The sequence below is a fragment of the Trachypithecus francoisi genome, unplaced genomic scaffold, assembly GCF_009764315.1.
Source record: "Trachypithecus francoisi isolate TF-2019V2 unplaced genomic scaffold, Tfra_2.0 Lachesis_group2, whole genome shotgun sequence".
NCBI lineage: Eukaryota > Metazoa > Chordata > Mammalia > Primates > Cercopithecidae > Trachypithecus > Trachypithecus francoisi.
Genome location: NW_022681465.1, coordinates 13780326 through 13802863, shown reverse-complemented (window position 1 = coordinate 13802863; position 22538 = coordinate 13780326). Strand labels below are relative to the sequence as shown.

General features: G+C 37.6%; 1 protein-coding gene across 1 annotated transcript in view; it reads left to right on the top strand.

Moving 5' to 3' along the window:
• Positions 1-22538, top strand: part of DNAH5 (dynein axonemal heavy chain 5) — a 262592-nt gene that overhangs the window by 146872 nt on the left and 93182 nt on the right. Inside the window, exons 48-52 of the mRNA XM_033178810.1 lie at positions 13067-13189; positions 13398-13611; positions 14909-15132; positions 18180-18378; positions 20777-20949. Coding sequence (XP_033034701.1) covers positions 13067-13189; positions 13398-13611; positions 14909-15132; positions 18180-18378; positions 20777-20949 — 933 coding nt within the window. The remainder of the gene's footprint in view (positions 1-13066; positions 13190-13397; positions 13612-14908; positions 15133-18179; positions 18379-20776; positions 20950-22538) is intronic.

Below are 22538 nucleotides of genomic sequence, written 5' to 3'. Positions count from 1 at the left end.
TCAAGTTGAATTCTCTTTCAGTCTAACTTTTATACTTTCCAATCCCTATTTCCTAAAATGCCACTTTAATCTTGTTGTTCCATGACTTAACATTCCACCCTGGCTCCCATCCTCAGTTGCAATAAGGTATAAAATCTTAGACCCTTAGATACGAAATATTTTACTCTATGTATCACAGAAGTGTGAGAGAAAGAAAACCCCTCAAGTTTGCATTGTTTATTTTTTTCCCCAATGAAACCACCAGGAATGACCTAGGTTTGCAGTGGCTTAAATGGTTCTTTTTCTCCTGGTCCTAAATTGTACAAGACCTTATTGAAACTGAGGAGGAAATCCTAAATGCCAGTACATGCTTCAGTGATTTGCAAATGATCTCTCATATTTTTATTAGAACATTAATATATTACCAGGTACATGTCATAAATTGCAAATGGAAGGGAAATTTTTAGGGGAACACAAATCCAAATAACTTTGCTTTTAATGAACTTTATTGTTCTTTAGTTGTTGGAATGAAAATATCAGAGCAATGAAACTTGTTGAAGGCATGGTTAAATCACAACATTTTATCACTTAATTTAATTGGTGACAGTGGAGTGCCAATACACTAAGGCCATTGATTAAACATCTAAATAAGACTGTCAACTTCATTATACTCTTCTGGAGGAGACGGGATTTTCAGTATGGGCTGTCCGTCTGTCAAATAAATGCCATTCATATAGTGTCTGGGTGGGCAGATCTGGATGGAGGTCAACCCCAAATTGCAGTGACTCAGCAGTGGCATTTTTGTGTTTGGGAAATGACACATTAAATTACCCTAGGTTGGCAAGATGCTAACATTATATGTGTTCCTTTAATACCGCTTTACAATTAAAGAGCTTTCGTTAGTTTTACCTTAGGAGGACATTCTCTTTAAAGGTTATAATTATAACGTTATTTGAGGGTAAAGGTTTTTAAAAAATCAGATAAGAGTGTGATATTTTTTCATTATGTGGGGTGATTTTCTAATGATCCACACTTCATGAGACTGTGTTAACTCTTTAGGCCTACAATGTAATTCTGACAGTAACTACGGCAGAGCGAATGCAGATTTCAGAAGTTAAGGGCCAAGTCCCACAAGACTGCCCTCACTCAGTCACCAGCCACAAGCTTGGGGTTCTCAAGAGACCCATACCTCTGACCAAGTGGCTACAAATTAGGCCATTCCCTCAGCCCTCTCAGTTTCCATAATTCACTAGAATGACTTACAGAACTCAGAGAAGTGCTGTGATTATTATTACAGCTTTCTTACAAAGATACAAATAAGTATCAGTCAAAAGAAAAGATACAGAGGGCAAGGTTTGGGAGGGTCCCAAATGCAAACCTTCCCTGTCATCAGAATGTGCTACTTTCCAGGTATATCATGTGTATCACCAACCTGGACGTTCACTTGAGCCGTGGTGTCCTGGGTTTTTATTGGGGTTTTATTACATAGGCATACTTGATCACATCATTGGCCATAGGACAGGACTCAGATCTTTTTATTTGTTTTGAAACAGAGCCTCGCTCTGTCACTAGGCTGTAGCACAGTGGCACGATCTTGGCTCACTGCAACCTCCACCTCTGGGGTTCAAGTGATTCTTCTGCCTCAGCCTCCTGAGTAGCTGGGACTACAGGTGTGGGCCACCACACCCCGCTAATTTTTGTATTTTTAGTAGAGATGGGGTTTCACCATGATGGCCAGGATGGTCTAGATCTCTTGACCTTGTGATCCGCCCGCCTCAGCCTCCCAAAGTGCTGAGATTACAGGCATGAACCACTGTGCTCAGCCAAGATCTTTAAGACTGAACTCAAATCTCCATCAGCTCCCCTCCCAGGTCAACTGATATCATGTGACTTAAAACCTCAACCTTCTCATCACATGGTTGGTGATGAGTGGTTGGCATGAGTGGTATGAGGGGCCCATGTGAATAACAGAGTCCTTTCTATCAGGAAATTTCCAGGAACAAAGGCCAGCCCAATCTTTTATTATACAACAAGGCCTTGTCACTGCATTTTTGTTACCAACTCTGTGACATCTCTGCCAGGTACTAAAGATCTGTGGTTTCTGTCTCTTTAACATGAAATATTTTCTCATTTCCTGGAAAAAGCCATGTGTTATCTAGAACACCTGTTGTTTGCTATGCAAATTCATAAACCATATAATAAATTTCTAGAAGTGGTACCATATTCAGATATAATAAGTAGAAGAAGAATGAAGTATTCTTTAGGCTCCCATTATCTGATACACAAGGCTTTAGCCTGATTCTCCACTGTTCTTCAGTGTTAAGGTGGAGTTAACACGTCACAGTTTCTTTTTTCTGTTCAGAAGCATCACAGGATCATCCACTCTGTTTAGTGCCAGAGACTGTTTTGACTGTTGTGCATCAGGGCTTTCTATTAAGCAAGACTCATTAGTTTCAGAAAACTTTCAATTAGCCAAACTGTTGTAATTAACTTTCTCACTGTAATTTTCAGTCATTCATGCTAAACAAGGCTGATGGAGCAGAGCATTTGTCTCTGCATCTCCCATGTATCTGGATCCCAACCAAACTGAAATCATAGATGAGAAAATAGATACTGTCCATTTCTCAGCTGTTACCATGATGGCACACTGTCCAATGAAGGGCACATGTCTGTTACCTGACAGGTTGTTTTCATCATGATGTAACTTTCACATCTTTCATCAGTAGAAGGACTATTTGTCACTTTTTGCCTGGGACAATCTAGGTTATTTTCATTGTCTCAGATTAATAATTAATAGCATCCTTTGCCACTATCAAAAGTATCTGGTTTGGACAAAAATTATACAGTCATTCCATTTTTTGGCTAAGGGAATTTAGTCAGCTTCTTAAGAAAGATTCCTCATTTTTTCCCCCAAACTAATATTGTTTTAATTTTTTTATTTTTGAAAATAATTCATACATAGAAGTAGAAATTTAAGCAATACGAAAAGGTGAAAAGAAGACAGCAAAAATTACTTAAGATAAATTCTGAAAAGATTTCTAAAAATAATTATAAAGTGTTTTGAATATAGCCACCATCTTACAAATGGTTGCATAGCAATAGGTTTTATTTTTTAAAAAATAAGACTCCTAGAACCTGGATGGAAATTCCATAGTTTTTTTTTTTGGACCCAGAACCACTTTTCGAAATGACATCTTGTGGAGTAGATTAATCTATAAAATAAGTAAACATGGATTTGCTTTGGTGGAATTGGAGCTGGGGTTCTGGAGCTCATTCCAGCCTCATCTTTTCTTCCTGCAAGGGATCTCTGTGGTTGCAGAAAATCCTTTTGGTTCCTCAGAACACAGTTTGAAGACTAGTTTCCTAAGAGATAATATGTGAAAGTATATTTGTATCATAAAGCTCTCTTAAAATGTCAGATTTTACTGTTAAGACTGATGTACTCAGGTGGAAGGAGACTCAAGCATTGTCTAAATTCACTTAGTTGGTGGCAGAATCGAAGCTGGAAACCAGGGTCCATGTGCTGTGCTGTGCTGTGCTGTGCTGTGCACCCACATGCTTCCTTCCAATGACCTTCCTTTATCTATATTAATATCTAAAGGGCTGGTTTATCACTTAGTGCACTTGTTTTATTTTTAGCTTCCAGCTATGCATTATTGCATTTTCTTGTGATTTTTGACGTATTTTACTTTTTACAATGTACTATTGAGCATTTTAAACTTTCCTAATGTAAGACTATTTTCGTTTGGTTTTAGTGAATTACAATAAAATGGGAAGATGTTATTAGGCAGTAGATTTCTTAATAAAGACTGTAACTCTCCATTTTTATGTTTTAGCTAATAGCACATATATGAAAAACTAAAATTAAGTATATCTTATATTTCTGTTTAATTGTATATAACATGCATGAAAAATGATTTAGGTGCTAGCATATAGAGATACACAGAAATAATAAAATAGCTTTACATTTTGTACTACATTAAACTCACGAATTGCTTTCATATATATCATTAATGCATGATACTCTGTAGCAAGCTCATGAATTGCTTTCATATATATTATATCATTAATGCATAATGCATATATGCATATTCATATGCATATATATGTATGTACATACATATGATTTATGTATCTATACACGCTCTCATTTCTGGGTTGTATTATACCCAGAAATATTAAATGGCTTACGTGAAATCACAGAGTTGATAAATGTGAGAAGCAGTAGTTTAATTTGTTTTTCCTGACTTTCAGCCTAGTCAGAGCTGTTATGTAAGGTGGTGCAGATTTTGCACTGTGTCTCTTTCGCAAAGATGACTGTGTGACTGTTGTACCTAAGAACTAGGCAATGCACCATTGCCTCAGCTGCACATGATCCTTCCAATACCCTTTCCGATGTTGCTTTCCTCCCTTTGTCTTGTTGGGGAAATGGGCATGTGCATAACCAAATGTGGCTGGCGAGATAAGTGGTACTTACGGCAGAATCTCAATGCTGTACTGTGGAGTCTGGAGGAGGAGCCGATTAGTTTCCATAGGGGATTACAGAAATCAGCATAATGAAAGAGTTTATCATTACTTGGGGGAATTTAATATTTATATTAATTTCTAGGAATTATGAAAGCTGAGTTGTCTATTAAGAAATTAATTCAGTAACTGAATTGTTCTTAGGTTTAGGGCTGCTAGCTCAGAAAAGAGCCAGAAGGGAGCTCCGTTCCTCAGCCTACCTGGTTTTCTGACCATCTGGTTTTCATGTCTTAAAATGCTGCTGTCACAGCTTGGGTTAATGATGATATCCTGTGTGTGTAGATAGACAATGAGATTGGAATCTTGTTTAGGTTTTATAAATTGCATAAGATGCTGTCATGCCAACTATGATTCTCTAATTTCAGAGTAAAGTGATTGTCTATTCTTAAAGAACAGTATAGGTCCTTAGTGCAAGTCCTTGCTAGAGACTTAATTTTTTTAAATCAGTAACTGGATTGAGAGAAGTGACATGTTTTAGAAGATCATTCATCTAAATCAATATTTCACAAAGTGAACTTGGCTAATGATAATCCTGAGAGTTCTTTTTGGGCTTAGAAATGGCTACTCTAGAAATATGTAAGAAAGGATCCCATAATGAATGCTGTAAGCCAGCCTATAAGGTGAACACCACTTCATAGTCTATATGGTTTTTTTTTTTTTAACTGAATATAAATGAACTAAGATCCTGAGGGTCCAGAACAAAGACAGTGAGAAGGACTGTCTGGAAGTGAGACTGGAGGAGTAAGTACTGGACACCATGGAGTTCCCTGTAAGTCACTAACGAGGAACCCCCTGGAGTCCTGAGGAGGATACATTGCCCTTTGGAAAGCTCGTTCTGGAGGTAGAGTGGAAAACAAGATGCAAGAGACAAGACTGCACTCAGAGAGACCTGAGAGGACACAGTTGCAGTCATTTTTCAGAAGGGAGGTTGGGCTGGACCAAGATGGTAAAAGTGAGAAAGGAAACAGAACAAGGATGCATTCAACCTTGACTAGGAAGTGGAACTGCCAGAACTTGTGATTGGTTGAATAGAGGTTTATGTTAGTCTGTTCTTGCATTACTATAAAGAACGACCTGAGACTGGGTAATTTATAAAGAAAAGAGGTTTAATTGGCTCATGATTCCACAGACTATGCAGGAAACATGACTGGGGAGGCCACAGAAAACTTTCAATTATGTTGGAAGGGGAAGTAGACACTTCTCATCTGGCCAGAGCAGGAGCGAGAGTGAAGATGGAGGTGCTACACCCTTGTAAGCAACCAGATCTTGTGAGAACTCACTCATGAGACAGCACTCGGGGGATAGTGCTGAACTATTAGAAACCACCTCCATGATCCAGTCACCTCCCACCAGGCCCCACCTCCAACATTGGGGATGATAATTCCACATGAGATTTGGGTGGGGACACAGAGCCAAACCATATCCAAAGGTCGTTGGAGGAGAGGCATAGGAGAGTGAGAAAAGTCAAAGATGACTCCAGGTTTCTTGTATTTATTTATCTATGTAAAAAATATTTACCAACAAACACGTAGTACCAGACACCCTTCTAGACACTGAGGATGAAATGAGGAAAATAGGGAAGACAAGGTGCCTTCCCTCCTTACCTTCTAGTGGCGGACACAGGCAATAATCTAATAAGCGAACATATTTACTTGGTTTTTTTAACTGGACGGCAGTTCATAACAGCAAAACAATGGATGAGGTGGGAACACTAATCAAAGAGATTGGGAGGAATGTGGGTGGCAGAATACTACACAGATGATCTGTGATTCTTTCGACGGATTTCTTTGGGGGAGACAAAAAATTCTAGGTAAATTTACAAATCATGCAATATAGCCATTGTATATGAGTCATAAAGAAGTTTCCAGGATTGACTGTACTCAGGGAAGGCAATTTAAGAGGTCATGACATTAATCCCTGTGAGAAAGAAAGACATTATGGAATGGGGGCCTACTGTTGTTTAGGTAGGAAGAGATACTTTAGAAAGCAGTGTTGAAATTGTAATAGAAAAACTCAGTCTTGTTAGATGTGGAAATGTTTGGATGGGGCAATAGGTAGTTGGTGCCAGTTTCTGAGTTGAACACCCCGAAGGGGTGCAGACTTTGTGCTGAGCAAGGAATAGGAGTTGATGTTTGAATGTGCTTATTTTAGTGATGTTATGGAACATCCAGCTCAGACAGACCAGATGTCCAAGTGTACAGTTTTTTTCAAACAGCCCCAAATGGATAGCTATTTAAAGGAGTAGAGCATGCAGTACAGGAGGAGCATGGCTAATCTGAACATCTGAAATTCAGGTTGCTCCAAAGTCCAAAACTTTTTGAGCGCTGGCAAGCTCAAAAAGTAATGACGAAAATAGGGAAGACAAGGTGCCTTCCCTCCTTACCTTCTAGTGGAGGACACAGGCAATAATCTAATAAGCGAACATATCTACTTGGTTTTATTAACTACACCGCAGTTCCTAACAGCAAAACAATGGATGAGGTAGGAACACCAATCAAAGAGATTGGGAGCACCCAATCTGGGTGCTGGAGGTTGGTCCAGCCCAACCTCCCTTCTGAAAAGCTGGAGCACCCTCCAGCTTTCATATCTTTTCAGCACACTACCAGATTCCCCCATGCAAGCATATCCAATGTGTATTGTTCAAGGTACACAAATACTGTTTTATGCACAAAATTGTATAGATATGAAATATTTAATTTTAAATATTTTAAAATAAAATTTAAATAAACATATAGATACACATTTAAATAAATACACACATACATACATAGTGTATAAAATTACTTCCTGGCTAGGTACCTAAAGTGTATCTAGGAAACACAAATGGCTTTTATGTTTAGATTTGGGTACCATCCCCAAGATAACTCATTATATGTATGCAAATATTCCCAAATCTGAACACTTTCAAGATACAAAGCACTTCTGGTTCCAAGCATTTCAGAGAAGGCATAGCCAATTGGCATTGTGTTTCAGGCCTTCAGGAGGTCTTACCAAACTTCAACACTCTTTAGGTAACTATTGAATCTGCAACAATTCTAAAAATGGAAAGAAGTCTCAACTTCTAGGTTCTCAAGTTACTTAATTTTTCTCCCTATTTTGTTGTGCTTTTGTCGATTTAACTCTTTTATGACATGTACAGCTTAGTGGTGATGGTGGTGATTTCCTATCTTTTCCAAAAAATTAGGGTTGCAGTGGAGGGGAAGAAAGTATAGTGTGTGGCTATTACTCTGTATTACTCTGACTATCCCACCTAATACTTTTTAGCTCTTGATAAAGCCTCCCGATAAATAAAATCTTCGTGTGCCAAAAAGTGTTCTCATTAATAGACATGGGAATGTCTGAAAGTCCTAATTGGCCATAAGGAGGTACATTTAAATTCATTGAAAAGAAGAGCAAATTTAGCCTAGTACATTAAACAATTTTGCATTTATGTGGGGGGGGATATGAAATTATTTTTGCCATTGTACTATTTCATGGGAAATTTGTAATTGAATGAGTTATGATACATTTATATCTCATTCTATTTAAAAATGATGAAACATTTTCACATTCCTTGCTATTATTCATTAAAATGAGGAGGCCAGGCACAGTGGCTCATGCCTGTAATCCCAGCACATTGGGAGGCCGAGGTGGGTGGATCACCTGAGGTCAGGAGTTTGAGACTAGCTTGGCCAACATGGTAAAACCCTGTCTCTCCTAAAAATACAAACATTAGCTTGGTGTGGTGGTGGGCACCTGTAATCCCAGCTCTTGGGAAGCTGAGGCAGGAGAATTGCTTGAACCCAGGAGGCAGAGGCTGCAGTGAGCCAAGATTGCACTCCAGCCTGGGTGACAGAGCAAGACACTGTCTCAAAAAAAAAAATAAATAAATAAAATCATGACGAAAACGTACAATGTGCAATTACTGTAAAGATTCTCGAGGATAGTTGTATAGAGTTTTGCTTTTTTTGTCTTATATTTTATCTCATTTTGTGGTTATATCTTGTTCATAAAAGTCACTTTTAACTGGTTTGTTTTTGTCATGAAATAAAACATTCTTTGGATAAGAGAAGGAGAATTTATTTTATCTTAATATACCTCCACTTTCTTCTGTATTTATACAACGTCTTTAACATGATTTAAAATCATGCATTAGTAGATTCCTACAGTGATAGAAATGAAATGAGCTTTCGAGTTTTGAAGCTTCTAGAGTCTGAGAACTTCGGAGCGCTTTCTGCTTGCTTTGCAGTGCTGGACCTGGTTACTCAGTGCATACATTTTGAAGGACAGTTGATTCCCAAGCCAAATTGCGCTACCATGGACATGAGAACACCAGTCAAGAGCCTGGAGTCCTCTCCTCACATCCTCTTCCTTCCCCTTCCAGTGTCCCTTTTTTCAGTTATTTATTTGTTTATTTCTTTATTTATGTAAGTTCTAGGATATATGTGCACAACGTGCAGGTTTGATACTTAGGTATACATGTGCCATGTTGGTTTGCTGCACTCATCGACTCATCATTTACATTAGGTATTTCTCCTAATGCTATCCCTCCCCCAGTCCCCCACCCCGGACAGGCGCCAGTGTGTGATGTTCCCCGCCCTGTGTCCAAGTGATCTCATTGTTCAACTCCCACCTGTGAGTGAGAACATGTGGTGTTTGGTTTTCTGTTCCTTTGATAGTTTGCTGAGAATGATGGTTTCCAGCTTCATCCATGTCCCAGCAAAGAACATTAACCCGTCCTTTTTTATGGCTGCATAGTATTCCATGGTGTATATGTGCCACATTTTCTTAATCCACTCTATCATTGATGGACATTTGGGTTGGTTCCAAGTCTTTGCTATTGTGAATAGTGCTGCAGTAAACATATGTGTGCATGTGTCTTTATAGTAGCATGATTTATAATCGTTTTGGTATATACCCAGTTATGGGATTGCTGGGTCAAATGGTATTTCTATTTCTAGGTCCTTGAGGAATCACCACACTGTCTTCCACAATGGTTGAACTAATTTACACTGCCACTAACAGTGTAAAAACATTTCTATTTCTCCATATCTTCTCCAGCATCTGTTGTTTCCTGACTTTTTAATGATTGCCATTCTAACTGGCATGAGATGGTATCTCATTGTGGCTTTGATTTGCATTTCTCTGATGAACAGTGATGATGAGCATTTTTTTATGTGTCTGTTGGCTGCATAGATGTCTTCTTTTGAGAAGTGTCTGTTCATATCCTTTGCCCACTTTTTGATGGAGTTGTTTTTTTCTTGTAAATTTGTTTGGGTTCTTCGTAGATTCTGGATATTAGCCCTTTATTAGATGGGTAGATTGCAAAATTTTTCTCCCATTCTGTAGATTGCCTGTTCACTTTGATGGTAGTTTCTTTTGCTGTGAGGTAGCTCTTTAGTTTAATTAGATCCCATTTGTCAATTTTGGCTTCTGTTGCTTTTGGTGCTTTAGTCATGAGGTCCTTGCCCATGCCTATATACTGAATGGTATTGCCTAGGTTTTCCTCTAGGGTTTTTATGGTTTTAGGTCCAACCTTTAAGTCTTTAATTCATCTTGAATTAATTTTTGTATAAGGTGTAACGAAGGGATCCAGTTTCAGCTTTCTACATATGGCTAGCCAGTTTTCCCAGCACCATTTATTAAATAGGGAATTCTTTCCCCATTTCTTGTTTTTGTCAGATTTGTCAAAGATCAGATGGTTGTAGATGTGTGGTGTTATTTCTGAGACCTCTGTTCTGTTCTATTGGTCTATCTCTCTGTTTTGGTACCAGTACCATGCTGTTTTGCTTACTGTAGCCTTGTAGTATAGTTTGAAGTCAGGTAGCGTGATGCCTCCAGCTTTGTTCTTTTTGCTTAGGATTTTCTTGGCAATGCGGGCTCTTTTTTGGTTCCATATGAAATTTAAAGTAGTTTTTTTCAATTCTGTGAAGAAAGTCATTGGTAGCTTGATGGGGATGGCATTGAATCTATAAATTACTTTGGGCAGTATGGCCATTTTCATGATATTGATTCCTTCTATCCATGAGCATAGAATATTCTTCCATTTGTTTGTGTCTTTTATTTCGTTGAGCAGCGGTTTGTAGTTCTCCTTGAAGAGGTCTTCACAGCCCTTGTAAGTTGGATTCCTAGGTATTTTACTCTCTTTGTAGAAATGGTGAATGGGAGTTCACTCATGATTTGGCTCTCTGTTTGTTTGTTAATGGTGTATAGGAATGCTTTTGATTTTTGCACACTGATTTTGTATCCTGAGATTTTACTGAAGTTGCTTATCAGCTTAAGGAGATTTTGGGATGAGATGATGGGGTTTTCTAAATATACAGTCATGCCATCTGCAAACAGGGACAATTTGACTTCCTCATTTCCTAATTGAATACCCTTTATTTCTTTCTCTTGCCTGATTGTCCTGGCCAGAACTTCCAACACTATGTTGAATAGGAGTGGTGAGAGAGGGCATCCCTGTCTTGTGCCAGTTTTCAGAGGGAATGCTTCCAGTTTTTGCCCATTCTGTATGGTATTGGGTGTGGGTTTGTCATACATAATTCCTGTTATTTTGAGATATGTTGCATCAATACCTTGTTTATTGAGAGTTTTCAGCATGAAGGCTATTGAATTTTGTCGAAGGCCTTTTCTGCATCTATTGCGATAATTGTGGTTTTTGTCGTTTGTTCTGTTTATGTGATGGATTACCTTTATTGATTTGCATATGTTGAACCAGCCTTGCATCCCAGGGATGAAGCCCATTTGATCATGGTGGATAAGCTTTTTTATATGCTGCTGGATTCGGTTTGCCAGTATTTTATTGAGGATTTTTGCATCGATGTTCATCAGGGATATTGGTTTAAAATTCTCTTTTTTTATTGTGTCTCTGCCAGGCTTTGGTATCAGGATGATGTTGGTCTCATAAAATGAGTTAGGGAGGATTCCCTCTTTTTCTATTGATTGGAATAGTTTCAGAAGGAATGGTACCAGCTTCTCTTTGTACCTCTGGTGGAATTTGGCTGTGAATCCGTCTGGTCCTGGACTTTTTTTGGTTGGTAGGCTATTAATCATTGCCTCAATTTCAGAGCCTGTTATTGGCCTATTAGAGATTCAACTTCTTCCTGGTTTAGTCTTGGGAGGGTGTGTATGTATCTAGAAATTTATCATCCATTTCTTCTAGATTTTCTAGTTTATTTGTGTAGAGGTGCTTATAGTATTCTCTGATGGTAGTTTGTATTTCTGTGAGACCGGTGGTGATATCCTCTTTATCATTTTTTATTGCATCAATTTGATTCTTCTCTCTTTTCTTCTTTATTAGTCTTGCTAGCTGTCTATAAATTTTGATCTTTTCAAAAAAAAAAAAAAAGAAACAACAGCTCCTAGATTCATTGATTTTTTGAAGAGTTTTTTGTGTCTCTATCTCTTTCAGTTCTGCTCTGATCTTAGTTATTTCTTGCCTTCTGCTAGCTTTTGAATGTGTTTGCTCTTGCTTCTCTAGTTCTTTTAATTGTGATGGTAGGGTGCCTATTTTAGATCTTTCTTGCTTTCTCTTGTGGGCATTTAGTGCTATAAATTTGCCTGTACACACTACTTTAAATGTGTCCTAGTTCTTCTCGTTTTAATATCTTTTTACGTACTGCAAGGTTTTTTTGTTTTGTTTTGTTTTGCTTTTGTTTTTGTTTTTTGAGACAGAGTCTCGCTCTGTCACCCAGACTGGAGTGCAGCAGCATGATCTCGGCTCACTGCAAGCTCCGCCTCCCAGATTCACACCATTCTCCTGCCTTACCCTCTGGAGCAGCTGGGACTACAGGCACCCGCCACCATGCCCTTCTAATTGTTTTTGTATTTTCAGTGGAGACAGGGTTTCACCGTATTAGACAGGATGGTCTCGATCTCCTGACCTCATGATCTGCCCACCTCGGCCTCCCAAAGTGCTGGGATTACAGGCGTGAGCCACTGCATCCAGCCTTAAGGAAGGTTTTTTATAGAGTGCAGTATGGTCTTCTCTTGCACCACCTAAGCTCAGAATGTAAAAATGAGAGAGAAGACGTAAGTGGGCTTTTTTCACTCTGTGTCAGGGAATGAGAATTCAATCAGTGTAATTGCATCTGGCCAAAAGAGTGGGTATGAGCTGTGCCAGGTAACAGCAGCCAGTTTCAGCCTTCAGACCATGATGTGCTATGCAGCTCAGAGTGCAGACCTCAGAAGCTTCTCACATAGTAGCCTTGTTTAATTTTGTTGCTGGTTATAGGGAAACTATTAGCAAGACTTTGAATAATGGGGAACATAGTGTCACGGACAGAAGCTTAATAAGACAAAAGTAAATTTTTAGAAATGGACAGAAGAGTCTCATCCCATTCAAATTCATATTGGTTAGAATTTCATTTCCTTCCGAATTCAACTGGATTTTCAAAGTTTGTGAATGTTATACAAGATAATTTAGGTACTTTAGAATTTGTTAGAATTAAGGGGGGAAATTTGGCTTTTTCTAAGTAATTCATATCAGTTCAAAGGTTACCAGTTTTTGTTGTTTTTTAAAATAATTGACCATGTTTTAGGGGATATTTTCACAGATGTTTCAGTTGATTTTTTTTTTTCACAGAGGACAATAGAGAGCTATGTGGATAAGCGAATGGGTACAACGTATGGCCCGCCTGCAGGAAAGAAGATGACTGTTTTTATTGATGATGTGAATATGCCAATAATCAATGAGTGGGGAGACCAGGTATCATCATTCTTTTGTGCATTTTGTTTAATTTGGTATTGATGTATTCTTTGAATAGTTTTTAAAAATTAAAAATTTTTTTTTTTTTTACTTTTTCAAGATATAATGTCTGAATTCCAGTAAAGTTCGTTCTTTGGAAACACTCAAGGAGTTAGGTTCCAGGGATGGAAAGGAATGATGCTTTAATTCTGAAAGTTGTCTTTCTTAGGTTACGAATGAGATAGTGCGGCAGCTGATGGAACAAAATGGATTCTATAACCTAGAGAAGCCTGGGGAGTTCACCAACATCGTGGACATCCAGTTTTTGGCAGCCATGATCCATCCTGGTGGTGGACGCAATGACATACCCCAAAGACTCAAGAGGCAGTTCTCTATATTTAACTGCACGTTGCCCTCTGATGCTTCCGTGGACAAGATCTTTGGTAAAGTAAAGATTGAGAGGGCGTGGGGTGGGAGGACGAGGAAGAACACCTGCTTGTGTTCCTGCCTGAAAATCTTCACCCAAGAGCCATACAGAAAGCGCATTGGGTGACTCTTTGGTCTGCAGCCTCTATCACTCTCAAGCAGAGTGTTTCATTTCCTGTAGGGATCGATTCTAGGTGTGTCCTGATTTGGATGCCTCGGTAGATCATTTCCATCTATGGTTTTCTTGAACTGTTTCTAACTTCTTAAGCAAGGAGGTTTAACATTAAATGAACATAGAAATGAAATTGTTTCCCCACAGATGAGATTGTTTCCTCATGGGTACATAGTTTTGAGCTCTCGATTGCTATGTTCCATGTCAAAAGTTTATGTAGGTGATACTTTAACCAACCCATAGAATGATTTTGGCCAAAGAAATAATGGCACCCAGAGTGCAGATTAGACACAGTCTGAAATTCAGAGTAATTTACTGGAATGTAATAAGTTATTGATTAAATATGGAGTATTTCATAGATAATTTAGCTGAACAATCACTAGCCAAATAAGTAACCATGTATGCCTACCCGAGTAATGATAATGCACTTATAACTTATTTGTGCAGGAAAGAATGTAAAGGTTTGAACACACTTATGTTAAGTATTTAGTTTACAATTTCTGAAGCAGCTATTGAGAAAAAGCTCATCAGGATTACCCTAATTAATTTCTGGCAAACGAAAATGTCATCTGGGTGCCCCAGGCTAGTGAAGTATGGCAGTAATCTCCCTTCAGTCACAGCAGTGAGTGAGGTCTGGAAACCAACAGAGGTTGGAATTATCTAAGCTTGGGAAAAGTAAAATGGCACAGAAAGAATGTTATCATTTTTAATTATTCCTTATTGCCTGGAAAATTTTACATATAAAGTAAATGAAAGTACTTTATAATGCATGGAAAGGCAACAACAGAAAGTAGAAACCTTAGAGGACTTATAAAAATATGTTTCTTATCTTATTATAAGGTAACTTCATACATTTATCTTTGTTACCCATTTAATAATATTGAAGTGGTGCAGCCAGAGTTTTCAGCAGTATTTCTTAATCAACTTTTCAGTGTTTTGAATACCATTTTCTTAAACCTGTATCTATTTTTTGGGATACTGTATTTGAAAAAGCAAGAGAACATTAACCTACTTTTCTTTTGTATATGATTATCTATTAAAATGTTTATGACGTGTGTGCAAACCCTATGCTATAATGCTTTACATTTTCATTTAATTTCTTTGAATGGCTAATCAAAATGCTGTAATTTCCCCCTTTTCAGGTGTGATTGGGGTAGGCTACTACTGTACTCAGAGGGGTTTCTCAGAAGAAGTGAGAGATTCTGTCACAAAATTGGTGCCCCTGACACGCCGACTGTGGCAGATGACCAAGATTAAAATGCTTCCTACCCCTGCAAAATTCCATTATGTGTTTAACCTACGAGATCTTTCTCGGATCTGGCAGGGAATGCTGAACACTACTTCAGAGGTCATCAAGGAACCAAATGTAGGTGACACTGAGGAAAGAAAAACAAATAACATTGCTATTAATCATATATTCTAGATATTTTTATTAATTTGTTTTTTACTTGAACTATGAACATATTTTGGAATGTTTCAGCATGGGTATTCTTTTCTTTACTGCATTTTTAACTAACATAATGAAAGAAGTAAATTATGTCAGAAAATGTCAGTGATAAATTCCAATTAGGTTTGTGTTTAAGAGCATCATATACACAATTACTTTTTAACGAATAGAATAAAATAAATAATTTTTATTTTCCCACTTCCAGTCTAAGAAGAAGATATGTTTCTTATACTAAATAATGGAAACGACCACTGTGGATTTTATTATATAATAGTCTTCATATTTTAAGCTTGACATTTTAACTTAAAAAGTAATTATCTTTATAATAAATATTCAAAATTAAAGAAAACCATTTTGTTGATAATCATCCATGATTTTTCTTTTCCATGTAACTAGATGCACTAAAAGAATTACATACATTGGTAAAATTGAAGAGAGGCAGCAGATTACAAAGTTCATTTAATAGAAAAATGGTCACTTGTACACACACTTGAATATGACATTTCCCAGTGTTATAAGAATTTCCCTCAAACTAAGAATGCTATGTAGAAATCCAGTATGCTTTTGTTCCAAAGCGTAGCCTATGTGCCCAGGCTAAGACAGGGTTGGCCTCTCTTTAAGCCTTTCTAGAGCTAAAGAATTAATTAAGCAAATGGGTTTCAGGGGATTTCTCCATATAAACACACAGACAGTTAAAATATCAGCAAAACTGTTCATTAAGCACAAGTGTTGATTATGTAAAAAATCCACCTTTGTCCCAGATGCTTGCAATATAGGTAACCAAACTTGCTGATTGTTTTTTCTTTTTTAAATTATTTGTTGATTTATTTTTAACTTTTATTTTAGATTTGGGGGTGCATGTGAAGATTTGTTCCATAGGTAAACATGTGTCATGGCAGCTTGTTGTACAGATTATTTCATCGCCCACGTATTAAGCCCAGTACCCGAAAGTTATCTATTTGCTCCTCTTCCTCCTCTCACCTTCCACCCTCAAGTAGACCCCAGTGTCTGTCATTTCCGTCTTTGTGTTCATGAGTTCTCATTTTTAGCTCCCACTTATAAGTGAGAACATGTGGTGTATTAGTCCGTTTTCATACTGCCATAAAAACTGCTAGAGATTGGGTAATTTGTAAAGAAAAGAGGTTTAATTGACTCACAGTTCAGCATGTCTGGGAGGCCTCAGGAAACTTACAATCATGATGGAAAATGAAGAGGAAGCAAGACACCTTCTTCACAAGATGGCATGAAGGAGAAGTGCGGAGCAAAAGGGGAAGAGCCTCTTATAAAACCCTCAGATCTCGTGAGAACTCACTCAGTATCAGGAGAACACCATGGGGGAAACCTCCCCTATGATTCAGTTACCTCCACCTGGTCTCTCCCTTGACATGTGGGGATTATGGGGATTACAATTCAAGATGAGATTTGGGTAGGGATGTATCATGTAGTATTTGGTTTTCTGTTCCTGCGTTAGTTTGCTAAGGATAATGGCCTCCAGCTCCATCCATGTTTCCATGAAAGACATGATCTCATTCTTTTTTATGGCTGCATAGTATTCCATGGTGTATAGGTAACACATTTTCTTTATCCAATCTGCGATTGATGAGCATTTAGGTTGATTCTGTGTCTTTGCTATTGTGAATAGTGTTGCAGTGAACATTCATGTGCATGTGTCTTTATAGTAGAATGGTTTATATTCCTCTGGGTATATACCCTGGGATTTCTGGGTCAAATGGTAGTTCTGCTTTTAGCTCTTTGAGGAATCACCATAGTGCATTCCACAATGCTTGAACTAATTTACACTCCCACTGATAGCATATATGTGTTCTCTTTTCTCTGCAACCTTGCCAGCATCTGTTACTTTTCAGTTTTTTAATAATAGCCTTTCTGACTGGTTTGAGATTGTATCTCATAGCGGTTTTGATTTGCATTTCTCTAATGATCAGTGATGTTGAGCTTCTTTTCATATGTTTGTTGGCCACATGTATGTCTTCTTTTGAGAAGCGTCTGTTAATGATATTTTGGGGAAAACTCACTTTCCTTCCTACAGAGAAGTGAGAGTCTGTTTAGCAGCGTGAATATTTTAACTTGATTTTTTTCCCTCAAAGTTATTTACAAATTAATGGAATTGTTGAAGTCAGTTCTCAAAGATTATTATTGAAGTATCCATTTTTGATGCTTATTTTAAATCAGCATAAACAATTCTAGCAATTGATGTTATACTAAACTTTTGTCTTAACTGAATCATTGAATATACTTCACTGAACTCCTTTTATATTCAGGCAACCAGATAGCATACTATCACTAGTAATGCAATGGCTTAAAAATCTGTAACCTGAAAAATGTTACGAAGCTAAGAAATTTCCACCAGTCTTTCGTATAAAATAATGAGCTTACACATACATTTGTTGTTCTTGCTATATAGACAGGAGTATTGAGCAATTACTTTCCTCAACTTTCAGTTAACTTTGGGCCTTGGATTATCTGGATTAGGTGCTGGCTTTCTTTTGTTCAGATAATCCAGTTTTTGCCACAAATTTTATTCACTTTGTGTTAAGTGAATACACCTTTGTAATTTTTCAGTTGTATACATGAGAGTTGTTCATGTTCTATATCTTATGGTGTACTCTGGCCACATGAAGGTAGATGTCTTTTTAAAAGACTAATTTTTCACAAACTGAAGACTCTTACGTAGAATGTTAGTTTGTTGATTGGTCAGAGCAATTTTCAATATTATTGTTGGAGGATTTTTTCTTCTTAATTCAGAGACTGCAAATGAACAGACTACTTTCTACTTAATATACTTAAATGATACCCATTTGAAGTGAAGTTGAACATATTTGAACCCTAACTTTTTTAAATGTTGCATCTTAAATCAGGAAGAATAATACTCTACAGTACTGTCAACTTGAATTCTCAGTTATGGCATAATAGGAATTACTAACACGTATTAATTATACTTTCAATAGGACCTGTTAAAGCTCTGGAAGCATGAATGTAAACGTGTTATAGCTGACCGTTTCACAGTGTCCAGTGACGTGACCTGGTTTGATAAGGCTTTAGTAAGTTTGGTAGAGGAGGAGTTTGGTGAAGAGAAAAAACTCTTGGTGGATTGTGGAATTGACACATATTTTGTGGACTTCTTGAGAGATGCACCTGAAGCTACAGGTAAACTATTGAAGTGGAATTTGGAATTCCCCAAAAGGTGTTCCCTAAAGGGAAATCTGAAGACAGAAGATTCAGTTTTTGGATGTTGAGTTTCTTTCTAGTAAACTTTACTGATACAAGCCTGAGACATAGTAGATGCTCAATAAAACTAGGATGAGTGAATAAATGCATGATCATGGAGTTTAAAGATGAACTATTTTATGCATATCATGCTTGGATATTAAAGTAGACTGGGGAGGCAGGATAGGGTAGGAGAGAGTGCACAGGACTTGCAGTCTGGCAGATAGAGGTGAGTTTGAGGAAGGAATCCACCACACATTAATTAGCTGGGCATCTCGGCACTCTCTTGAACCTCATTCTCCTCATTTATAAAAGTAAAAGTGTTACTATATGCATCACATGCACCGTGGGGAGTCCATGAAATGTTATCTGTAGAATGGCTTGGGCAGTCTATGGCCTGTAGTCACTGCTAAATGAAAGGCAGCAAATATAATGATTATTATTATTCAGGTCATCCTGAATGTTAAAAATAAAAAGGAAAACTTCCAAATGTATGAGAGGGTCATTAAATGTAATTGGAATGAGATGGCTGATGTGGGGCAAGCTTTTGTGATTATGGTTCCAGGGGAAATTGAGATACATGACTTTTCTTATGAAAAGAGGCAGTGCTCCACTTTTTTCCCCCTCAGAAGTAACTAGGCTTAATTAAAAATATTTTTCTTTCATTTAATAACCTCTTCTAATACTGAGGATGGATTTTAAGTTAATTTGCAGATTTTTACAAGCATGTTTAAAAACATGCTATGTATATCTTGAAAATGATTGGAAACGACTAGGCAGTGCCTCTCTATATTTGATAACCGTAAGTGTGATCTGTCAAAAGTTTCTGAGTGACAATTGCAAAAGAATGTTTATTTCTGGCGATGCAATTGGAATGATCCTTCTACAGAAAGAAGCTGACACATTTTATTTTAATCAGGTCAAACACATACAAAAATCCTGTAAGAGTAAGGGCATCTTACAAGGTAATTAAAATTTATGTAATTTATTCCCTGTAATTCAGAAGGATAAATAACCAGATTATGATTTTTCAAGGACCAAAGCACAACTGCTGCATTTTGGGGGCCTGAGGGAGGGTCTAGAGACAAATGCATAATCTTTTGTGTCATTGAGACACTTTGTTTCTCAAAGCTTGATTTGGGCATTTATGAGAGTTGTGACTATGGGAATTTGATTAGTGAGAACTTTGCAGATAGGTCAGTCTTAATGATTGTGTTAAACCATCTCCTTGTTTGTTATCAAAAGGTTAATATAGTATTATGTTAGGACACAGTCAATTGAAAAGAATTATACACCCTAAGATTTGAAAGATCCACTCATTCTTCTCGTATCCGGTGAAATTCCAAGTTGTTATTGGTATATTCAGCTAATGTGTCCCTTTTTTTCCCCTGCTACTAATGTTAATTGATTGTGAATTTATAGATGCCCCATTTAGCTTTTTCTTATTATGATTTTTTTTTTTTTTGAAACAGTCTTGCTCTGTTGCCCAGTCTGGAGTACAAGCTTGGCTTATGGCAACCTTGGCCTCCTGGCGAGTCTCCTGCCTCAGCCTCCTGAGTAGCTGGGACTACAGGCACACACCACCAGGCCTAGCTAATTTTTGTAATTTTAGTAGAGATGGGGTTTCACCATGTTGGTCAGGCTGATCTTGAACTCCTGACCTCAAGTGATCTGCCCACCTTGGCCTCTGCTTTGTAGTTAACACTGTAAAAGTGTTAAGCTGGTATATTTTATGTTTCTAATTTTTTTTTAAAAGTATATTGATTTTAATACATCTTGCCCTAGTGAAATAATCTAATATGTTTATTCATTTAGGAAATTATCTTTCTATTTCTCTCAACCCTCCACCCCATATTCTAAGTCACTTCTATTTTTACCACTGAACTGAGATTCGTGAATTATAAAAATTTCCTGAGTAAATGCAGTAATTTTTTCTTTTTATTCTTATCAAACAGTTATGCAATTCTTAACTTCCCTTGCTGATTCTGACATTCAGTCCCTACTGTTTTGACTTTCACTTGACCATTAAGCTAATATATCTGGGAGGAGCTTTGAAATGCCAGCAATCAGTTATGGGTTCAAATTCAATTCAATGACGATAACATTATTTGAAATTGACTTGCTAGATAGGAAAGTACAGAGACTGCATATGATCACAAAAATCCTAATGCTTCTATTGTTTTCTTTCTTCTGTTTTTGCAAAATGCACACTGTGGCATTTTGCTTAAAATGAATGTTATTCAGTGTTAGGCTGTAGAGCTTTGATTGCATTAATTTAGGTTGAAGGCAAAATGCAGGTATTTGAAGAAACTTAACTGATTCTTCTTTCCCACCGAAGGTGAAACATCTGAAGAGGCTGATGCTGAAATGCCTAAAATTTATGAGCCAATTGAATCTTTTAGTCACCTAAAACAGCGTCTGAATATGTTCCTGCAGCTGTATAATGACAGCATCCGTGGCGCTGGCATGGACATGGTGTTCTTTGCAGATGCCATGGTTCACTTAGTCAAGGTACGGTAGCCACTCCGAGTAGTGCCTTGTGGTAGTGACAGACATTTGGTTTCACGCCAGAGTCCTCTCCCTCTTTTATTTTCATTTCCTAGGAGAATCTTCAGTTTAAAATTAGACTCCATGCTATATTCCAATTTAATTTCTAAGCTGAATGCAACATGTCGCACCTTATAGGCTTGAAATAAGAGCCTGTGTACTTTAAATGTGTGATGTGATAATTTTATTCAGTGTTTCTATATAGCTTCCAGCTCCATGGTTTCACCACGGAGGCTGAATATGGTTGACATCTGAGTTCAGAGCACAGGCAAAGTCTGCATCTTTTTGTATCATGCAAAGAATATCCTATAAAAAATAGTACATAAGCCTTGAGGACATTATGTTATGTGAAGTAAGCCAGACTCAAAAGATGTATAATTCTACTCATCTAAATCCCCAGTGTAGCCAAAATCAGAGACAAAAAGTAGAATGGAGAATTCCAGGGTTGGGTGGAGAGGGGATTGGGGAGTTAGTGTTAAATGGGTACAGAGCTTCAGTTTTGCAAGATGAAAAGCGTTGTGGAGATCAGTGGTGCTGATAGTTGCACAACAATGTAAATGTACTTAATGATATTGAACAATATACTTAAAAATGGTTACAGTGGTAAATTTTAGATTATGTGTATTTTACCATGATTAGAAATAATAATTTAAAAATAGTGTATAAACAGTTGACTTTGAGATGAAAATTCTGTTAGAATGAAATCTACCAGGAAAATATAATTTCTATTCTAGTTTGTCATATGAGAAGGGGTTCCCAACCCCTGGGCCACAGACCAGTACCTGTCTGTGGGCTGTAGGGAACAGGGCTGCACAGCAGGAGGTGAGCAGCAGGTGAGCAAGCGAAGCTGAGCTCTGCCTCCAGCGGCATCAGATTTTCATAGGAGCGCAAACCCTATTGTGAACTGCTCGTATGAGGGGTCTAGGTTGCGCGCTCCTTATAAGAATGGAATGCCTGATGATCAGTCACTGTCTCCCATCACCCTCAGATGGGACCATCTAGTTGTAGGAAAACAAGCTCAGGACACCCACTGATTTTACATTATGGTGAGCTGCATAATTATTTCATAATAAATTACAATGTAATAATAATAGAAATCAACTGCACAATAAATGTAATGTGCTTTAATCATTCCCAAACCATCACCCACCCCCCACCTCCCATCCGTGGAAAAATTGTCTTCCATGATCCTGGTCCCTGGTGCCAAAAAGGTTAGGGACTGCTGATATGAGTCATTACCGTATCCACTTTTAGGACAGTTGATCCTGAAAGGTTGGAAGTAAAATTTATTATTTTGTTTGAAAACGTATGTGACTTAATTTATCTACAGTGCAAGATAATGCCATTTAAAATCCATTGTTGATATTCTCACTTCGTTGATATCAACTGCTTTTCTAGACTACATCCTTTTAGTTAGAAAGAAAATGATTCGACCTTGTCTTCCACGACTTAGGTTCAACCATGAGGAACCACTGCACCATTACAAATTGTCACCTCTAGAAATTACTGAATCTACAAATGGAAGGAGTTTTAGAGGTTGTCTAGTCAACCAT